At 42.9% G+C, this 23031-nt stretch overlaps 2 protein-coding genes and 1 non-coding gene across 3 annotated transcripts; 2 read left to right on the forward strand and 1 right to left on the reverse strand.

The window, feature by feature from the left end:
• Positions 1-409: 409 nt before the first annotated feature.
• Positions 410-2081, forward strand: LOC116328249 (arylamine N-acetyltransferase, pineal gland isozyme NAT-10-like). The gene has a single exon (XM_031749983.2). It carries the CDS (start codon positions 608-610, stop codon positions 1463-1465), a length of 858 nt encoding a protein of 285 aa, XP_031605843.1. The 5' UTR covers positions 410-607; the 3' UTR covers positions 1466-2081.
• Positions 1715-22258, reverse strand: LOC116328248 (E3 ubiquitin-protein ligase MARCHF6). The gene is made up of 25 exons (XM_031749982.2): positions 21849-22258; positions 21257-21356; positions 13751-13824; positions 13371-13514; positions 12813-12885; positions 12476-12644; positions 11267-11453; positions 10327-10388; positions 10186-10218; positions 10052-10103; positions 9866-9924; positions 9689-9769; positions 9438-9506; positions 9074-9148; positions 7916-8050; positions 7569-7789; positions 7177-7314; positions 6864-7086; positions 5907-5976; positions 5538-5719; positions 5102-5236; positions 4903-4992; positions 4554-4686; positions 2546-2681; positions 1715-2268 (listed from the first exon to the last, which is right to left on the reverse strand). Exons 1-25 carry the CDS (start codon positions 21865-21867, stop codon positions 2181-2183), a joined length of 2748 nt encoding a protein of 915 aa, XP_031605842.1. The 5' UTR covers positions 21868-22258; the 3' UTR covers positions 1715-2180.
• Positions 22259-22821: 563 nt separating this feature from the next.
• trnat-agu lies at positions 22822-22895 on the forward strand. Its single transcript has one exon. It is a non-coding gene; the product is annotated as a tRNA-Thr (tRNA).
• Positions 22896-23031: the final 136 nt, after the last annotated feature.

Raw genomic sequence — 23031 nt, forward strand, 5'->3', positions numbered from 1 at the left:
ACATAAAATACAATAAAGCCCAGTTAGGTTATCACAGTTGTATAACATGTAGCACGGCAAACCCTAGTAATGTAGACTAAATCGATATATTTCCTGCTGTCTACGTGTCCAAATGTATCTCTGTATAAAGAATTATGGATTTTAAATAATGTAGAAAAATAGAGCTTAAGATGAATATGTTGGCAAGCGGTTTAATTGTAATTATACTATTTATTTACCCGTAATTCTTAGAAAATACTAAATACTAAACATACTTTTTAAAAAACATATTAAATCTTTTTATCGTTTACTCGCAGTTTGCTTCATAACACTAACACATTTCTGATCCATTGGGTTTTTTTCAAATGCATTTTGAAATAAAAATCAGTGAGTTTTATTTAGGTTGGATTTTAATAAGTTTTTCGTAAGTTTTTTTTTGTTGTTGTTTTTTTTAGTAGGCATTGTACTTTGAACTTCCTTGAATACGCCATATTGTTCACAGCCGGACAAAAACACAAAGTGAAACACGGGAATAAACCTGCTTTAAACTCCTCGGTGTATTTTACTGCGCTTAATTTAAAGTGGAAATGTGTTCAAGTTTATAGCAACGCCATAACCCGAAGCGAAAATGACTTCCGTGGAAATGGACTTGGGGAAGTATTTGGCTCGCATCGGGTTTACGGGTCCCGCGGAACCCAGCTTGGAGGTGCTGCGGAGGTTGCACACCTGCCACCTCTTGTCGGTGCCGTTTGAGGACCTCACGGTGCACAGCGGGGGTCGAGTCCAGCTCGACCTCCCCCTTCTGTACGACAAGATCGTGAACCATCGCCGAGGAGGCTTCTGCTATGAGAACAACAGCCTCTTTCGCTGGATGCTGACCAAACTGGGCTTCCAGGTGACTATACTCTCAGGCCAGGTGAAGAACAGGTTCACGGGTTGCTACGGGCCACCTTTCGACCATTTCATCCTACTGGTTGAACTTGAGGGCCGGCGATGGCTGTGTGACGTCGGGTTCGGGGTTCCCGGTTTCAGTGTCCCGCTGTCACTGGACATTGAAGACCCCCAGGAGCAGGGCCACCGAGTGTACCGGATCAGGAAGGACCTGGAGATGCACTTTGTGGAGTGGCAAGAGGAAGAAAACAGAGTGGATGGAGACTGGAAAGAGATCTACAAGTTCACCCTTGAACATCGGAGTCTGGAGGACTTCCAGAAGATGTGCCAATACCACCAGACCTCCCCCAGCTCCATCTTCTTCTGCAAGTCCCTCTGCACTGTTCTCAGACCTGACGGGAGGCTCACCTACATTGGCCACAGGTTGATCACCACCACATTTCCAACAGAAGAGAACGGGCATGTGGTGGAAACCATCACAGAACTTAAAAATGAAGAGATTCCTGGTGTTCTAAAGGAAAAATTTGGAATTGTACTTAATTCCACGCTCATAGCGAAGGATGAGAAAATCACACCACCTCAAATCACATATTAAACACACGCCCAGTTATATGGGATAAATGCATACTTCTTATGGCTCCATAGCAACAAAATGTATGAATACTCTTAAGATTAGGTCCAATGGCTTTTGTTTTTAAATTCATCTAATCACTGAGGTCTGAGCAAAGCAATTTATACATTATTTTAAACAAGTTAGAAAAGTCTCTACCTCTGATAAAACCCAGATCTACATGTTAATCAATCGCAGACACTGATCTGCCGTGAGAAAAGATGCAACAGAAAATAAACTGTCATTCTGATTTAATAAATTATACATACACTTTTAAGATGTACAATGGTCATTGCATTAATCCACATCGGTTCTTTAAGACAAAGTCTCCTTCCAAAGTATTTACACATGTACATTTAAATCAGGCAGCACTTTGTAAAGCAAGGCATGAATCTCAATACAGATGTTGGACTTCAAATGAAAACTTTAATGCTCCTGCCTATTCTGTTTGTTTGAGGGGATTACTCAGCTGTCCAGTTATTACACTAAGTTTTCCCATCCTGACTTTGATGAAATGAATCTGAACAACACCCATTAAGTCCAGCAATAATCACAGGTGATTTCAAAGATTACAGTGAGGGCTGAGCTGGATAAAAAAAAACAAAAAGACAGGCCATGGGCTGGACGAGATGTGCGCAGGGTCATGGGTTCAAAAAAACAAAACAAAAAAACCAAACATGGCATCGTGTGACACAAATATTTATTCTACGACAGGGTTGGAGGGTGGGATTGAGCTTCCTCTGCCAGCTTTGCGTTCATAGTTGACAAGCCTCTGGCCGACCAGGTACCTGCAAAGACAGATTATTACAACATTATTACTATTCATTTTTATGGACTTAACTCTAATTTGAAGCCTACACACACAGACACACACAGTATGAAACAATAAACCCAAAATATCCAACTAGAGCAAAAAATCTGAACAATGTGTTTAACCTCCTATATTTAATCTGCAGTTTGTTTTTATAATGATGCACAGAATGATACATTTGAAAGGGGGGGGGGGGGAGATATAAGACAAACATGCTGCTTTCCACAGAGTGATCAGTACTAAAAGTTTCGTACTTGTCGTTCTTGATGTGTTCATAAAGACGTTTAAACTGTCGGATCTGAAAGGAGAGGATGCCGATAAGTGAGACCACCATCAAGAGGAAGGGGTAGATTCTCCTCTGCATTAGAATCTCCATCTCTGGGGTAACGCCTGCAAAAACAAAGCATAATTGTATTCAGTTATATGATTTTTCAAGCGTTCCCATTATTCCTATCATTAACTCCATCAAGATGAGAGAAAGGTGATATTTTGGGAACACCTGTTATGTTAAATCAGGTGTTAACTATATTAGAATTATTACCTAGTGACTGCACATCTCCAATAACAAGTCCAAGTGGCTGATTTATCACCAATTCAGAGCCCAAACAAATCAGAAGGTAGGTCACAATCTGCCACTTTTTAAATTTTTTTTTATTACAAAACCAGTGTACTTATTAGTTTCATTATCTAATTAATAGCATCCATGTGTAAAAATGTGTAAAGTGTTCTGTGATTGGATGACTGAATTCTACCTGATGAATGGGAGAGAACATATTATTGTGTGTGAGTGATTGTGTACAGTCGTGGCCAAAGGTTTTGAGAATGACACAAATATTGGTTTTCACAAAGTTTGCTGCTTCAGTTTTTATGATAGCAGTTTGCATATACTCCAGAATGTTATGAAAAGTCTTTCTTTTCCATGAAAACGAACTTAATCCCAAAAAACCCATTTCATTGCTGTCATAAAAGACCCTGCAGAGATCATTTCAATCTTCTAGTTAACTCAGGTGAGAATGCTGATGAGCACAAAACTTGAGATCTTTATGTCTTGCCTACTGAGTTAGAATAGCAGACTGGATGTGTTAAAAGGAGGGTGATGCTTGAAATCATTGTTCTTCCTGTTAACCATGGTTACCTGCAAAAACAAAACAACAAAAAAACAGTGCAGCCATCATTGTGTTGCATAAAAAGGGCTTCACGGGCAAGGATGTTGTTGCTATTAAGATTGAACCTAAATCATCCGTTTATTGGATCATTAAGAACTTCAAGGAAAGGGGTTCAATTGTTGTGAAGAAGGCTTCAGGGCGCCCAAGAAAGTCCAGCAAGCACCAGGACCGTCTCCTAAAGATGATTCAGCTGCGGGATCAGAGTGCAACCAGTGCAGAGCTTGCTCAGGAATGGCAGCAGTTAAGTGTGAGTGCAAGTCTGCACGCACAGTGAGGTGAAGACTTTTGGAAGATGGCCTGGTGTCAAGAAGGGCAGCAAAGAAGCCACTTCTCTCCAAAAACCCCCCAAAACAAAACAAAAAACCCATCAGGGACAGACTGATATTCTGCAAAATATACATCTGGAAAAAGGATTGTCTGGAGAAAAAAAAAGTGAGGCTACCATCAGTCCTGTCTCATGCCAACAGTAAAGCATCCTGAGACCATTCATCTGTGGGGCTGCTTCTCATTCAAGGGAGTGGACTCACTCACAATTTTGCCAAAAACCAAAACATCCTCCAACAGCAACTGGGTTGCTATCATCGGGATTTGGCCCAGAAGTTAATTGACAGCATGCCAGGGCGAATTGCAGAGGTCTTGAAAAAGAAGGGCCAACACTACAAATATTGACTCTTTGCATAAACGTGATGTAATTGTCAATAAAAGCCTTTGAAACTTATAAAGTGCTTGTAATTATACTTCAATACATCACAGAAACAACTGACACAAAGATCTAAAAACACTGAAGCAGCAAACTTTGTGAAAACTACTATACGTGTCATTCTCAAAACCTTTGGCCACGACTGTACACATCGTTTTTTGTAACTGATGAAGGTCAGTTGGACGGAAATGTTGTGATTTTAGAAAATAATGGTAAGCGAGACAGTGTGCGGAGGTTATAATTTCATCCTTTAAAACAATTTCCATTTCTTTTCTTTTTCCATTTCTTTTGGCACTGAGACTGTAATGTGCTGTATATTGTAAATGAAAAAGTCTTAGTTTGGTTAGGAAAGTCTACAAGTGACGCCTTAAGATCCACATGCAGAGAGATACTCACCTACAGCCGGTACCACCCCGGCAGCAATCACATATGGCACACATAAAGACAACAGCAGGACTGAAATGACAGGAGCTGCCAGTTTACGGATGATGAACTGGAGATCAATGTTGCGAATTCCATTTGCATAAACCTAGAGAGAAAGAGTTCACATGTTATACTGTACTAACAGCTAATTTAATTCATCTCCAAGAAACAGACTAGCAAACTACACACCGTGAGTCAACAGAATAAAACCCTTTCAAAGTTATGTAGCAAAGAGTCTGATAGTCTGTAAAATGTTTACAGTGTATCAGTTGGATATTTGGTGATTAAAGGAGCAAAACAAGAGTTTGTGTCCAGTACCAACCTGCTCAATAACAGTCTTCAGCCACCACTGAGGGCCCATGAGAGTGATGGCAGCAATAATTTTGGCATGAAGTACCCCGAGAGCCCAATCCTGCACACAAATTCAATGGATGAACATAAATGTAAGAACTCCTTAAGCACTATTTAGTAGCCTCCAAGATCCCGTTAGGGAAAAGAAACACAAATGCATACAATCCTACCTGCCAGGGATAGAAAAGGGGTGTTTGGTCTAAGGGTACCCTGAGCGGAGCCACAATGACTAACTCAAACAGCAGGCCCAGTAGCAAAGGAATGACTCCAGCGACCAGCAGAGCCACAACAAGGGTCTTAAGGATCTACAGAAACAAATCAGGGTATTGAGAAAAAAAAAATCATTAAGAGATGCCACTTCCAGATAAGGAAACACATACGGCACTATAAAGGTTAATCTGCTTTGATGATACAAAATTCTTGGAATGCTACTTCAATTAACAAGTTGGTAATTTAGGATAACAGCTAATGAGAGCTCATTCTCAGTTACCACCCATTTAACAAAAACACAGTGTCAAAGCTGGAAAGGGAGCAACCAATTAGCACAACACTCTGCTACCCAACTTCAAAGTTTGCCAACAACCCAGTCAGCTCACTGATGCTCACCATGAGTGTCCACTCCTGGACTTTGTGTACGATAACAGTGCGTCCCTGTGGCATCCACGCCAGCAGGACAGTGACCCCGCGGATAGAAAGCCAGCAGACATACAGACCACATGCTGCTGTGTACAGCTCATGGATTTTGGAATTTCCTGTCCAGAAGGACATCAGCCAGCGGCCAGTGAATACTGTAAAAACAAACAAACAAAAAAAAACACAAAACAGTGGGAAAAAAGTTGACCACAGCATTTTCAACTCTATATTTTATATATATATATATATATATGTTTGCACGTAAAAAGACTTGATGTGTTTAAATGTAGTACAGTTGATCTAAATTATGTGTTTGTGTATATGAAAAGTACCACATCTCACCTGGTAGGGTTAAGCACACCAAACTAGCCACCAGCAGAGTGATGCACATGAATGCTATAAGCAGCACAATCTGGGGGGGGAAAGGGGACACATTTCAGTTTAAAAGTTACAAGATGGGACATGCTGCAAAGTCAAAGCTCTATTTTACAGACTCCTGTTGCATAATGTAAGGCTAGTATAAACAGGATCTCAGAGATTAGGGTGTTTAACATGAAGATGAGGATCATAATAACAGAGTCGTGCAGGCTCAGATGGGCAGTGAGTGATTGCTAGGGCGTTGGCTGATTTCTAAATTTGACTCAGAAACCACAAATTACAGGAGACACTTACATCTTTATTTTAAGACTTGTTTTATCTGTAAAAATAGCCTCTATGTTTGTTCTAAAGCGTCGAGGACTATGACCCTTAATGAAATACTATAAACCATATGTAAAACTAATAAAACCCCTAAACATTTATGTTGCATACTTGCTTTGTCAAATCTTACTTATAATTTGAATCATTTGATGAAAACTAACAACCTCTCAGGGTTCCAGTGTTAAAGAGAACCTTTTTTCTTTATTTCAAATGTACATGTCTGTGCGTGCGATACAAATAAGAGCAAGGAAAAAAACAGATGCTTTGGCAGCTGGCAATAGTTCTGCATTATTGTGGTCACTGAAACTGCACAAACACCACAAATCTGGGGAAAAAACCCACTGGAAAGTCACAAAGAGCCCTTCAATTATTATATCACATTCATGCATGAGAAGAAACCTGGACGTCAGTCAACTTTGTCAGTGAAACTAAAAGACATGCTAGAGCACTACAGACTACACTCAAAGACACAGTCAAAGATGGCTGTCCACTCGTATCTCTAAAAGCTGTTTAGTTTCAGAACCACAGTATCCTGGTCTTCCCTACACATCTATCTGTAAAGTGCACTCCTTAAAGACATATGAGAAAAGCTCTTCTCACCCTTAAAGGGAAGCGAAGAGGTCGGTGGTAGGGCTGGAAACCCACTGGTCCCCCTTGCTGCAGGATGGCCTGATGGGCTGCATGTAGCCCTTCACCAACAGCCGGTGCAGGGTTGTTATTGTTGTTGTGATGAGCATGTGGAGGGTTGTTATTGTTGTTGTTGTTCACAGGCTGGTTGGCTTCATTGTCCTCTTGTTCGCCAAGGAGGTAGGAGTGGAGGTCTCTGGAGACAACACAAAGTGGTGACACAGTTACAGACAGTCAGTATATAAGGAAATATCATTTCCTGGATGTGTATTCAAACTTGGCTTACAGTAAATATCCTGCGCTGACTGTCCAGGCTCTGACCAGGCCTTTGAGCCACTGGCGAGTGTGTCCCTGCTCCAGTAGAGCTGGAAGCACAACCTGAAGCAGTAACAGCTCCAAAGACAGCTCACTGACAGGAGCGTCACTGAGAGGAAAGAAGTGACAAAGAAACAGACATTTATCTAACAAACACCAGACTAAACATTTTCTATTATTTTAAGTGTCAAACAGCATAAACTCAAGTGGATTTGTAACAGCAAATCTTGCTTTTTCACATGTGGTGATACTTCCATTTTGGTATGAACAGGAAGTGGTTTCTCAGATCATTTCAGAAAGGCCAGCAGGTTTCACACAGTTTATTAATAAGTAAACTATATCTTTATTATGTACACTGCGTACCTATAGAGCATGACATTGTAGGGAAGGAAGGTGGGCAGCAACAGTTTAATGAGCTTGATGGGAAGCCACAGCATGAGCAAGACAATTGAGCCGAACACAACCACAGACAGGATGAACCGCCGCAGGTGTCTGTAGATGGGCAAGTGAATCATCTCCTGCACTGGGTTAAAATCTGGATCATTGAGGTTCCTCAGAAACCAGAGCACTCCAGGTCTCAGCACCTAATGGAGGCAGAAGGTGGGATGATTTAGAGCACCGAAGACTTTTTTCCTCTTTACTATCATCTGAAAAATCAATCAGTCCTTTTCCCCCCTAACTGACTGCATTGGAGAGTCTGTTTTTCTTACCTCTCTCAGCAGGAGGATGAATGATGCAAAGTAGAAGACATAGACCATTCCCACCAGCCAGTGCAGGAACATGGTAGTACCAGGTGCTGATTTGAAACTCATTTCTCTGTCTTTCAGCGAGGCGTCAAACATCTCCTGCAGGATAAATCAAATAAAAGCAGGGTCTAAGATGATGCTTTGATCACATGTTTATGCCGAAAAGCTGCTCTAAACTTCATGTTTTTCTGAATGTAAATACTTTAAAGGATTCACCCTCTGCTATATAAAGCTAAGAAAGATTTTTATATGTTTGCACTGAACCATAATGTTTACATTTTAGGCTAACATAGGACAATTTGGTTTCCGTTTCAATGCAGTTTATCTGCATTGAAACGGAAACCAAATTTGCTTGTAAATACAAAGTGTGAAACTTTCTGCTTTTGACTGCAAAGCGATAAGAGCTGCTTACACCACACCGGCCATTTTTGGGCCAATTAATTTGTTTCATAGGCGAACAGCTGCAGAGCAGATGAGACATGGTTCCCTTCTGCTGTGTAAGCTGCGCCACCTGTTGTGAGGAAGGTTGTCTGGCTTTGGAAAACAGGATCAGGAAAAAAATATATATATCAACTGCCGTGTAACGATTTGGATAAGTACTATGCAAGCCAATGTTGTGGTAGAGAGAGACTTTGTTCCAGTAAGTGTTAGCACAAACAAACTCTCTGACAAAGAGAGTGACAGCCACAGCATAGAGGCGTTTGGTACACTCTCCAGTCCTCCAAACCAGTCTGTTCTCTGTCTTTGTGTGCGCTGATGAATGTATGAACTGGGTGAGCTAAAGCATCTGGCTTTGTCTGTGTGGTGAGCAGGCCTGCTGAAAGCCACTTCAAAGGTGTTGTGACAGAGCCTCTGTGGGGTATGAGCCACCCCTCTCATTTGGCAAAATGTATGAACATGGAATAAAATAGGAGTATTCACTGAAATTTCACAGGGAACAAGAGATATTCTATCACTGGTGCTCGGAGAGCGCTTTTAGATATAAATGCGCAAGTTTTCTTCTAACTATAAAATTAGAGTATGGACCCCCAAGCTAAAATACTCAACCAGTTTAATTAAAACAAAAAGTCCAAGAGCAACAGAGATGTAGTGAAAACATGATGAAAAGCATTTGTCTCTTACTAAAGAGCAGATGTCAAGCCACCATCCACAGATCAATGGAAAAACACCTATCTCCACAACAACCAGCAGAGAGACCTGTAAGGATAGAAAAGGCTGCTGTCAGTATCAGTCAACATTAAATGTAAACACAAAATAAGACTAAAAAACCTCTGTGACAAGTAGTGATACATGAAAGACTTAATACATAAGTTCTGCACTTGTGTGTTCTTACAATCCAGGGAACTATTCAATGGCTAGAGCTATCTTTATTGTATGATTGCAAACAAAACCATAGATACTAAGAGAGTGAAAACGCCTGAGTACTTCCACCAAGGCCAGCGTCAACATGACTAACACAAAGAAAAAAAAATGCACTCAATGTTACCTTGACAACAATGTAGCAGACTCCAAGGAGACGACGGGAGCGCTGGAAACTGACCAGAGCAGCCAGTCCCTAAAACAGCCATTAAGGATCAATACTGCACATATATTCTTATTTGCACAGACCTAACTGAATTACCTCATGTTCCCTTTCTCATAATTTTTTTTTTTTTACAGCCTGCATGCACCAGACTGATAGATTAGGTTTGGATTAGGCACCATCAGGCCTTTTTATGAACTTAGATGGAAGGATACATGACACAGGATGAGAGTCATTGCTAGCAGTATGTAGCCAACGATTGTTGTGATTAAGCCCTCAAAATGAGAAGCCTGGACCTAAAAAAACCAAAAAAAAAAGTTATAATCAGTAAATTCAAGATATTATTAAGGAACATGCAATTTCATTATAAAGTGACTGAAGCATTTTCTCACATATTCTTCGAAGCCAAGACCAACAACAGAGAAGTGGCCAATGTGGTACGGACAAAATGCTAAATGAAAGGGAAAAAAAGAAGACATTTTTATTACTGTATTAGTTATACGGTGGATTCATTTTGATGTCAGAAAAAGGACTATTATGATCATGGTTATGCTACATCATTGTTTCAGTTTACCTACCAAAGACCAGGATGAACAGTGTGTTGAGAGACACCACCCAAAACACGTGCTCCTACAAGACAAAGACACCAGTCTTTACTTGAGTTTCAGAAGGTAAGATTTATTTAGAGAGATTTATTTAGATTATGACTTACCAAAAATACCAGTGAACCATCCAGGCCAAGCATCTGTTTGGAAAATTGAAATAGTTGGTGTTTAAATATGAAAAGAGACAGACAACAGCTGGGAACTAATAAATAGGTGCCTGGAGATTGTGAATGTTATGCAGGAGTTACCCTTTCCCAGGTGAGCTCCTCTGCTGCTCTGTCCCACTCCAAAGCATTCCAATTCATGTCATCTACACAGACAGATAAAGACATAAAACGCGTTGTAGACTAATAAAAAAAACAGTCATCAACTTGAAACATAATCGATATAAAAAAAACAATCAGTTTATCTCCCTGCATGTCAGACATAGTCACAGAATAACAAAATCAGGTGTTTATTCAGGCAAATCATTCTGCGGTGGTACATTTTTTCTTGTTGTCCTGCTTTTGTTGCAAACAGTAAACGAAAGGTAATGTTTTCCCCGCTCTGCTGAAACAGTTATTGTTACATTATTGATGTTGTTCTGGGAAAATCTGTTAGTTTGACATGAACATTGTGCTACTGTCAGGCTTTTCTGTGCAATTTATTTAGCTGTAGTGACAGCCAACAGCTAGAGTAATGTATAATACAATAGCAATTTATTTTCAGGGTTTTCTGCTTAGCTTGATGCAAAAATCAGTCCATTAACAAAGCTTAACAAATGAGTGTGATTTCAAGGCTATGGGGCAAAAATTGGACATAATGTTATATTGTTCCCAAATCAACTGTGATGCTTTGGCAAACCGTCAAACAAATGAGGCCACTTTGGGACCCATTTGTATGCTGTAATGGCAGTGCTCCTGCTCTTGGGTTTGTTTAGTGCTATTTCCATAAACCTGCTGTTTGAAAAATGCAAAAACCTCTTACTCCAGTAAACATGCTTTTGGTTGTTTGGCTGTCAGAGAGGATTTCTATTTTCTTTTTTGAAATTATTTTTTATTTTGCATTCATGAAACTTTACAACTTAAGAACTGATGTATATGACAGCAAAATCTACCTTAAAAAAGAATCACTTTTTGCAACATATATTATTTTAATTAGCTGAAAAAAATTGCATACATCTTAAGTAAAGAAATAATAAAGTCCCACCTTGTGCACCATTGTTGGGGTCTGCATCTTCAGCAGCTGCTGCCTCCTCTTCCAGCTCTGGATCATCGCCTTGCTCTTGGGGGACGTCAGGAGGCTCGGGCTCTGCCTCATTCTGGGCTAGAGGATCAGCAGGTGCTGGTTGGGCCGCAGGGGGATCACCAGCTGCTGCCTGACCTGCAGCTTGTGCCTGAGGGAGAGAGAACAAGGTGCATAACTTCAATAAACAGAGTAACTTACCATGTAATGAAATCACGATATGTTGTCTAGTATATTAATTATCTATAACACAATCAACCACAGTGTGTGTAACTGTAGGAAAATAAAAATACTAGCAGCTGGCAGTGCTACCCCTCAGCCTACTAGTAAATGTACCCATCATACAAATTTGACAATTCTAGGTGATTCTCAAAAAAATCTTGACCTCTGACCTTGAGTTCAAGGTCACTGGACTGGACATTTTTATATTTGCACCTATGGTTTGAATTTCAAAATCCTACGTCTCCTTGTTCTCAACTTGCTGCATTCCCAGGATATTCAGATAACTTGACCTCTGACCTTTACACCAGGATTCAAATTCATCCTGAGGTTTTTAGTGGATGCATCTAAGGTAGGGTATTTGAAAATGCTAGTTCACTTTCTTGTCCAGTTATCGGATTCACAAATTTTTTTAAAAACCTGACCCCTGACGTTGAGGTTGAGATTTTCAGTAGCTGCACTTGTGATATGGATTTCCAAATCCTATGTCGTCTAGTACTCGACTTATTGTAATCACAAACTTGGGTTTCCAAAACACTCACCCACATGAGACAACAGGGTGACGACAATATCCCATCAACCTTTTACAGCTAATGGTTTAAAAAAAAAAAAAACCCACCCAAAACACAGTAAATACATTTACTTATTTGCCTTCTATTTACTTTCAATGATCTGTTCCACCACTATAATTAAAGTTGATTATGAGTTGGATAATTAGCAGGAGATTCAGTTGCTACAGCAGGATGTGGTATGGAAATCACGCACATTGTCATAAATGTGTAAGGTGCATGCAGCATGTTATTCTGGTTAGCATTTAAATAGCTCATGTTTTTAATTTGCAGTTAAGTCAATTACTTAAATCAGATTTTTTTACTGTGTCATGTTAAACCTCAAAGAAACACAATTATACCATCCATTTAAGAATCTAATTTAGTAATCAGTCCAGCAAAGTACCTCATCGGCTTGTCCAGCAGCATTGGGCTGTGGTGGCTGGTGCTGCTCTAACCACTGGGGGGCTCCACCGTGGACTATCTGTTCTCTGAGCCATACCAGACTAATAAATGCACACAGGGTGCAGGTAACCACAAAGCAACCCTGTAGACAATCTGCAAGCAGGTTCTCCCTGTAGGAATACAAACAATACCACACATTCAATTAAAAAAAGACTGGAATGATCCTTTGTTACTCATCTACTGTCCAGTAAAGAAAATAAACAAGCTGACAATCTTGATCTCTATCAGGTTTTGCATACTTCGTGCTACAGTTGATGAAAAAAAGCATTATCACTCACGTAGAGAGCATGTCCAGCGGCAGTGTCAAAAGAGAGCTCACAGAGCCGGTAAAAAGACACTTATAGATGCGACCTGGGGAAAAAAAACATATTTAAAATCTACCCGTTTCTATTGTATGAAAATTTGTATAGTTCAGGCTTACAGTTTTACATTAAGTACTGAGAGGGATTTACATGTTTTGGAACAAAGAACACACTTTCTTAATGTGTAGTGGCACTAAACCTATAATGCTCTTTAACATTAGCTAACATGAACACCTTATATGTTACTTTGACTGTATTAAACACCACAGAAAGGGAAAATTTGTAAATGTGTGTAAGTGCACACACATTTCCACATACAGCAGATGAGGAAAAACATTTAGAGGGTCACCATATAAAGAATATTTGCTCCCAAATCTATTAAATAAGTTGGTCATCAACACTAAAATAACAGTACTTCTAAAAGTTAAAATAAAAATATGATTTCATAAATAACTGATACAAGTTGGACATTTTTTTCTTTTTAAGAGGTTTTAAAGATAATTTCTCCTTCTATTCATGTCTGTGGATACTTACATGCGGTGAGAGGAACAACACCAAGCCATGCAAAGGCCACCAGTGTGTAATGGAACCAGTAGCGAATGGCAGTGCCCACACTGGTAAGCAGGCCGGCACAAATGTCCTGGATGGGCAGACGTGAGGGCATGTCTGGGGAGTAGACTGAAGAGGACAGATGGGAAAGAGTGAACCAGAGTCAAATTATCTTTTGTGCTTGGTCATTTTCTTTTTTCGCTAATAGCAGTTATTTAGATTATTCTGTAACACTAAATGAAAACAGCACCAACTAATGAAAACTAATAAACAATTTATATGGCCCCCTCTGTAAGGCTAAATTGGAGGCTTGCGGCTACAAAATGCATTTAAATGGATTATCTGTTAATGTCACAAGGACTTACTTGGTGTGAAAGCAAATCTGTGCTTGCATAATTCACAGTACTCCTTCCTGCTGTGCTTCAGCCACTGGACCAAACTGTAAAATGACATTTAAAGAATGAAGAAAATTGATGAAAACAATGTAATATTTGTGCTCTATTTTCACATTTTGAGCACATGAATAACGACTGGATTGAAAAACAGCTTCATACACATATTCATGTGTTACATTTTAAACATCCAATGAATTATGTGTGTCCCAATATAATACATATTTCTCACTGTGAGAATGTGTATTATTTAACCTTCAGGGCCTGAAATGCCTAGTGTAAATCTTGCCACTTTTTGGTTCCAAATGTCATTTTCGTGGTGCTTCAGCGCTATTCTAGTTTTGTTTTTTAGTAAGTCCTTTCAAAATCCTATTTAAAACATTTCAAGTCTTAAGTAACCCATACAAAATATACAAAATATGTTTATTAATTGGCATCTTCAGATTTGGTCAGTTTGAGATATTTGGATTAAGTTAAATAAATTCAATTGCCAATAGAAACGATTGCAACGTTGCAGATTTAAAGAACAGTCCAAGTGCAGACACTTCCAAAGGTCTGAAGTGTTGACCCAACATAACCTTTTAATGATACCACTGCCATGGCTAAACTAGTAAGTAACAGTGCCACCAATATGATGCAATGAAAATGTAGGTGCAGCTGGGACTACTGAATCTGACACTGTGAGATTTGTAACATTTAAAATACTGGCAACCCCCAATGCTACCCCTCATACTCCTTATAGACACACCTGGTATCAATTTCAAAATCCTACATTGCTTTGGTCTCAAGTTATCACATCCACAACATTTTCAGAAAACTTACTCTGAGCTTGAGATCATGGTCACCGAGATTTAAACTCATCCAGGATTTTTAATAGATGCAAATATAAAATGACTTTGAAGGTGATTTTCAGAAAACTTGACCTTTGACTTTGTGGTTGAAATCTTGCATTTTTTTTTAGTAAATACATCTAAGGTATCAATTTCAAGCTCCTATGTCGCCTCATTATGTGTTCACACCACCCGCGCTCTTACAATAACAATATCCAGTATTAATATACTTCAGTATCTGTAGACTGTAGACTGACAATATCAGTCTTTTACAGCTGAGGGGTAATAAAAAAATTTTCACTGTAAAATCCACACTATCTAGTTAACAACGATCTGTGTTTGTATAGCATAGTATGTTATCTATAATAACACCATTCCAGCTTATTGGGACACTGAAATGTAACATATCAATGTGGGTCATGAAAGGGAGTTACCATCAGTCAATTCCTACAGTACAACAACATTAAGATTAACACGCGTTTACACTGGATAGAACTATATTATCCAAGCAAAACTTTCAAAAACCGAAAAAAATCCAGGTCTGGTCTTTGCTTTGCTCTTCTACACACTCACAAACTTCAAAATACCTTCATCTTTAATTTTCACAATGCAAATTCTAACCTAGGGCGAGTAATCTGGTATAATGCTAAACTATATTGTTACCACTGCAGATAGGACCTAACCTGTGCTTCAGGAAGTTCTTAACAAACAGAACTTAAACGAATAGTTATGTCTATAACTTCTGTTCCCTGAAGGAGAGGAACGAGGTACAACACATAAGTATGGGATATCACGCCCTCGCGTGTCCTGGCTGAAGAAACCTTTATTCACGCCTTTAAGGCAGATGACGTGTGATGACACGCGCCGCGGCCCGCCCTGCACATATAGCCGCTGTCATCACGGTCATCCCTCAGTTCGATAGCCGCTCTTCACCGAGCCAAACTGCTCAGTGGGGCCACCTTGTGTTGTACCTCGTTCCTCTCCTTCAGGGAACAGAAGTTATAGACATAACTATTCGTTCCCTTTCAGTCGATTCACTCGGTACAACACATAAGTATGGGACATATATACACGCCCACAGAGCAGCCACCGAACCGAATCGGGCCACCACTTCCTTAGTGAGTGGTAGACCCAGCAGAAAGGACAGTATGAGCCACCGAAGGGGCTGTAACGTCAACCGATAAAACTGCACAAAAGTGTGCGGTGATGCCCAACTAGCTGCCGCACAAATATCAGCTACAGGCACCCTTTAAAAGAGCCCATGAGGTTGCCATCCCCTGGTGGAATGAGCTCTCACCCGTGTGGGGCAAAGCAAGACCTCTGGTGCCGTATGCCAGTGAGATAGCTTCTATAATCCAGTGGGACAGCCTCTGTTTGGACAGAGCTCTACCTCTATTTGGATTGGCGAAGCAGACAAACAGCTGGTCACATAAACGCACATTCTGAGTGCGCTCAATGTAGGTGCGTAGCACACGCACTGGACAAAGAGAATGCATCCTCCTCTGCTCCTCAGATGCAAAAGGAGGGTAGCAAAAGCTCAGCAACTCAAACTCCATTGAGCTATAAGATGCAGGCATGACCTTGGGAAAATAGGCAGCATTTGGACGCAATACGACCTTGTGGCCATCAGGAGAAAACTGTGTGCAGGCGGGATGCACGGACAGCGCATGAAGGTCACCCACTCGCTTTGCGAAGCCAAAGCGAGAAATAATGCAGTCTTATATGAAAGAAATTTCATATCCACAGACTCGATGGGTTCAAGCGGGGGGCTACAAAGGGCCTCCAGCACCAAAGACAAGTCCCAAGCAGGGACACTGGACTTAAGCACGGGTCTCAGCCGGCGAACCCCTTTCAGAAAACGTATGGCGGGGGATGTGCACCTGGTGTCACCCGTCAAAGCCAATATGACAAGCAGATATAGCTGCTAAATAAACCTTAATTGTCGAAAATGAAAGGCCCTTATCCAGCAGCTCCTGCAGGAATGTCAAAACATCCACAATAGAGCACTGAAATGGGAGAGTGTGGCGGTCCTGGCACCATTGCTCGAAGGCTCGCCATTTGTAAGCGTACAAGCCTCTAGTAGATGAGGCCCTAGCGCTCTGGATTGTCGCTATCACACTGGGTGGCAAACCCTTAGCAATCAAGTTTAGCCTCTCAGCAGGTAAGCATGAAGGCGCCACAGATCTGGGCGCGGATGAAACACTTCTCCTCCCGCCTGAGAGAGAGATCCCTGCAGAGAGGAAGCTGCCAAGGACTCGCTGCTAGCAGGCTGATTATCTCTGCATACCACGACCTTGTGGGCCACCAAGGGGCCACTAGAATCAGAGAGAGGAATGCCGACGCACTCTCTCTAGAACTGGAGATATCATTTCCACTGGGGAAATGCCTACAGGAGCACGTCTGGCCATTGGTGCGCTAAGCGCGTCCAAGCCCAAGGGTGCATCGTGGTCGATTATGGAGAAGAACAGGGGCAGTGAGTATTTACCCTGGAAGCAAAAAGATCTATTTGCGCCTTGCCAAATAGATCCCAAATCTGAGCCACTATTAAAGGGTGTAACCTCCATTCTCTCACCAGAGGGCCCCCCTGGAGAGAAGGTCCGGCCCCAGGTTCAGGTGGCCGGGACATGGGTGGCTCTCAGAGACAGAAAATGAACACTGCACCATAACAGCAGAGAGCGAGACAGCTTCAACAGGGGAAGAGAGCGTGTTCCTCCTGCCTGTTTATGTAAGACACCACTGTTGAATTGTCCGTCCTGACTAAGACATGCTGGCCCTCCAGGACTGGACGGAAATGCTTTAGAGCTAAGAACACTGCTAACAGCTCTAAGTGGTTGATGTGCAGCTGGCGCTGAGCTGCGGACCAGATCCCTCTCACTGATGCACCCTCGCACAGCGCTCCCCACCCTCTTAGGGAAGCATCTGTGGACACCACCTTGCGAAACAACACCTCCCAATCCGAGAGCCCTGATGCAGCAGCCTGGGCTCCCTCAAGGACGGAGAGCTAGCATGCAAGACGCGTTACCGGCAGCCTCCTCCGGAGGTGACGCGATGCACACAGGCGGTGAGAGAGAGTCCAGCGTTGAAACGCTCATTTTTAACAGTCCAAGTGGCACTATGGCGATCATAGATGCCATCATGCCCAACAAGCGTAATATCGTCTGGAAACGCAGTCTGCGTCCCAGCTGAAACTGAGCGAGGCAGCGATGAAGCGCGGCCACTCTGTGCTCCGACAAAACGTCTTGGCGGCTGGAAAGCGAGCATATTTCCAAACCGAGGAAAGAAATCTGCTGACTCGGGATTAGCGAGCTCTTTTGAAAGTTCACAGAGAACCCCAGTGTCTGAATGTGTGACAGAACCAGTGACAGCTGTGTCTCCGCCTGCTCTCTGGAGCAAGCTACGAGAGCCCAGTCGTCTAGGTAGGCTAAGATGCGGATGCCTCTCTCTCTGAGGGGCGCTAGCGCTGCTTGACACATTTCGTAAAGGTGCGAGGAGGCGGCGACAGCCCGAACGGCAGCACTAGGTATTCGTAGGCTACGCCCTCGAATGCAAACCTCAGAAACTGCCTGTGTTTCGGGTGTATAGCCACATGAAAATAAGCATCTGTTAGATCGATTGTCGCAAACCAATCTCCCGGGCCGACTGCATTCAAGAGCTGTCTGAGTGTTAGCATCTTGAACCTGTACGCACGTGAATACGTGTTCAAGACTCGCAGGTCGAGGATGGACGAAGCCCTCCCCTCTTTTCGAACAACAAAATAGCGGCTGTACCAACCTTTGTCTGTCTCCGAAGCGGGGACCACTCGTATTGCTCTTTTCCGCAATAGCGCCTTTATTTCCTCTCTGAGTATCATGGCCGCCTCGGTGTTGACAGTCGTGTTTACGACTCCCTGGAAACGAGGCGGCTTGACCCGGAACTGCAACCGGTAACCCATGGCCAGTCGGCCTGGAGCTCTGGCCGGAGGATGTGCTCTCGCTGGCGGCGCACCCACTTCAGCAGTGGGCGCCGGTCTCTTGCCAGTCGGCAGAGGAGCGGCGGGCCTGTGAGAGCTAGCTGCGGGCTTGGGCTTCGGCTGACGTCTGGGGATGATGTCGCGCAGAGCTTCCGTCTGCTTCTTCCTCAGATCGAATCTAGCCTGAATGGCTTCAAGTGAATGTCCGAATAACCCAGCCGCAGACACTGGTGCGTCCAGATATACAGCTCTGTCCCTATCCGGGACGTCAGAGAGGGTCAGCCACAGGTGCCTCTGCGCCACTACTGTCGAAGCCATCCCTCTGCCCAGGGAGAGCGCTGCACAGCGAGACGCACGGAGGATGTAATCTGTGGCGACTCTGACCTCGTTAAGAAGAGGTGCCAGCGGGCTGTCATCAGGAACCAGCGATCCGAGCTCCGCCAGGCACATTGCCTGGCACGCCTGGAGCATGGTGGCGGAGCTCATGGCGCGAGCAGTGCCGGCCTGAGCCCGATAAATCTTCTCCAGCTGCGAAGCAGAGAATCTGCAGTGCTTGGGCGGCAGAGTTGCGGGGCCGCCGACACCATGGTTATGGGACGGGGCCAGATAAGCAGCCAGAGACGGCTCCATAGGGGGTGGGTTAGCTAAGCCAGCCCCTCGGCGCCGTCCAAATCCATGTACTGTCCATAGCCGGGCACAGTGACGCGGGTAGACAGAGGTTTGTCCCATGATGCTGTTAGCTCGCAGAGAAAGTCTGGGAACATGGGAAGGCAGTTTTTGGCCGTTGCGGGCTCCGGTGGGAGGAAAAACCCGCGAACCGCGGCGTCTTCTGAGCTGGCGGAGGAGAGGACCAGTCCACCTGCAGCTTCTCAGCAGCACGGCGAAACAGGGAGAAAAGAGAGGTGTCATCGTGGCCGACCGGGCGCGGCAGCGGCGGCACATTGGGCCGACAATGAGCTCTCCTGCTCATCCTCCGACAAACCAAGGATGTCCAGGCCGATGTCCAGCACGTCATCGTCTTCCTGGGGGCGCTGGCGGGCTTCAACCCAGGCTGAAGCCCGTCAGCGCTCCTGCATGGTTCGGCTCGTCATCGGCTAACCCGTCAACATATTCCATGTGGTCAGCCCAGCTAATTGCGGGGACATCGACCGGGAAATCCTCGTCTTGGGACTCGGACGACGCCGGGCTCCAGACTCGGAAAGGAAAGGGTCATGCCGTGCGACAGCCGGCGTCCCCAGCACTTTTTCCTGGCGTCACCCGTCTTTCCAGGGTCGGCGCGGGCTGGCGACAAAACGCACAGGCTTGGGCTCCGTCAACGCTCTCCTAGCGTGGACAATCCCCAGGCAGACAGGGCAGGCATCGTGCTGGTCGCTGTCGTGCAAACAGAAACCGCATCCCTGAGGACAGGGGCGAACAGAAGATTTCTGCTTTGCTCGCTTCGGTTTGGAGTCCATTCCAAAACGCAAAGCGAAAACGCTGCACAGGAAAAACTTGAAATTAGCGCTCCGCGGGCAGCCTACACACCAACTGGGCGGTGGAGGCTAACACCAACAGGGGCAGTTAAGCTAAGTTCAAGTCGGCAGACAACGGAGCTAACTAGCAGCAGCTAGCTAGCCCAACTCAGCAGAGGTGTTCTCAGCGAGGTGAAGAGCGTAAGAACTGAGGGATGACCGTGATGACAGCGGCTATATGTGCAGGCGGGGCCGTGCGCGTGTCATCACACGTCATCTGCCTTAAAGGCGTGAATAAAGGTTTCTTCAGCCAGGACACGCGAGGGCGTGATATCCCATACTTATGTGTTGTACCGAGTGAATCGACTGAAAGGGAACTAAGGGAATTTCATTTTCCAGATTACTTTGACTTTCAAATCAAGGGCAAATATGTGCACCATATTGGAATGATCTGATTACAAAACTGCCTTTTGAAAACTGTTTATCTGTAATCTAATCAGCATAACACCCGTATAAACACACATCCACGTTTTAGATTTAATTAAGACTATGATGTTAAAAATAAATTGAGCAACACTGAATATTGGCCAGCAATACAGAATAATGACACAAGAACAAAATGTTGAAAACACAATGCTATATCATGTGCAATACATCGATTTAGCAACACTGGGTTGAATGAAGCTTTCACAACTGCTTGTTTACGTTGTGAATCAGGAGACTTCCTAGCTTAAAACAGAGATGTCAAAATCATTTTACACCATGGGCCACATACAGTGCACTTTAAGTGGGCCAAACCAGTGAAACTCCCGTTTCTATCAATGTGAAAACATTTAAGTACACATTTAAACCCTGAGACGTCTTTATATGAAGAAAAGAAGGGCAATTCCAACAGTAAGTCCCAGTTATGCACTCAATCAATTTTCCGAAGCCTTTTAGTGGGCCAGATTAGAGTCTTTGCCAGGTCAATTCTGGGGCCCGGGCCTTATGTTTGACATCCTTGGCTAGAGAAGTTATCGGAAAGGTAAGAATAAATGACTGTCTTGCAGTAACTAAAGCAGCATATGTGAACATTCTGAGTCTAATTAGTTACACCATGGTTACCGTGCTGTTTGTATGATTTTTTTTTTCTTTTAAATGTTTAACATAAAAAAGAGAAAGTTTTCCTTGGGAGGATCTGAGAACTACTTCTTCACAAGGTCACAATGAAAGCTGACAGAAAGAGGAAGAGACAGCCTGACACAATTACCATTCCTGGTGGATGAACTTGATACTGCCAGTGCAGACACAAGGGTGGTACAGGGGTTTGTCTGGGGTCCCCTCAGAGCGGCACACACGACAAATATCCGCTATACACAAACAAAAACACACAACAGTTTCAATTTTAATGAATATCTGATCCTCTTCGCCAAGGGTTAGCAAAACAGACGCGAGAGCAAGTGTCACAGGGTGTGTGTGTGGTGTCATATATATGCACAGTAATAGAGGATATTTAGTTAAAAGCAACATTTTAAAAAAATATTTGCACCAGCAGCGTGGCTTATGTAAACAGAGCACACAGCAGGAAACTGATGACATCACTGGTAAATTCTGGTCCTTTCTACGCTCCCCGCTACTTACTGCACTATCCCCACATGCTAACATCGTGTGCTTTAAAACACCGTTTTCTCCCGTCTTCCTAACCTAACTTTACTTCACAGTCCACTGACAGGCTACATCCAGCCAGCTAAGTTTAAGCATTAGCAGGCCAGCTCAGCGGTCGGCGAGGTGATGCACTTGTGAAGCTAATGCTAGCTATTGATGAGAAAGAAGCTACTAGTGGCATTTTTTTTTAAATTTACCTTCTTCAGCAGTATCCATGTTGCTCGCTAAGCACCGGTCACCGTCTGTTATTCGACTAATTTGTACCGTGAACCCATCCACGACACGGAGAGTATCGTTTAGCTAGCTCAGTTAAGCTAGCGAGACGACAATATCCTTATGGGTCAATTGCATTGACAATCATAAAATGGTTTCCCCACAGATTAAAACATAAATCTTTGCTCCGCTGTGTTCTCTCGCGTCCAGTATATGTTCGCCAGTACACAAAGGTTTCTAATTCACTGTGTATGTCTAATATAACACAAGAAACCAGGAGGGAAACGCTACATCTCAGGGTGTTGATCATACGACAGTTTAAACCTGGGAGACAAATGGCTAGCTTAACCTGCTAACGCATGCGCCAACGACACTTCTGGCTCCTGTCATAACAGTTTTACTTCCCTACAGAGGTTCGAGTTTTACGGCAGGGAAAGGACCATAACAACCGTCACGTGATTGTATTTCGTGTAATATTTTACTCAACTAAAACTAAATAATAAAAATAAAATGAAATAAAAAAGATAGACGCAAAATTAAAAGTTACATACAATGAGAGAGAAAGAGAACCTACAATATTTCGAAAATGAGAACTAAAAGTGTCAAGTAGACGTCACTATTAAACATTAAATTCTGCAGGAACAACAGGAACAAACATTTTTATTGGAAGTTTTTCCGAACAGATAAGAGTTGTACTTAAGTATAAATATGTGGTCTAACTTGTCACCACAATACTTGTACACTGATCATTCACTACAAAAATGAGCTTCAGCATTTATGTTGGAACTTTATTTCACTTTTTTATGTGTTTCTGTACTTATAAACCAATATTCCGTATGAAAAAAGTACACGTATCAAAAAAAGACCAAGAATAACAATAATAAGATTAAAATGTGAAAAGTGGGCCTCAACACCAGTCAATCAGGCAGTACAGCGATATGCGCTCTGCCACGCACCGGCGCCGTGGCTTAGTTGGTTAAAGCGCCTGTCTAGTAAACAGGAGATCCTGGGTTCGAATCCCAGCGGTGCCTTTTTGCAAAGGGTCGTCAAATTAATTTGACTTCGTGGTCCACTTTAATCTTAAATGGGCCAAACCAGATTAGCTCCTCTTTCTGTAAAGTAATTTAACTACACGTTTAATCTTAATTAACATAAGATGTTAACAAT

Source organism: Oreochromis aureus, linkage group 9, assembly GCF_013358895.1.
Source record: "Oreochromis aureus strain Israel breed Guangdong linkage group 9, ZZ_aureus, whole genome shotgun sequence".
NCBI lineage: Eukaryota > Metazoa > Chordata > Actinopteri > Cichliformes > Cichlidae > Oreochromis > Oreochromis aureus.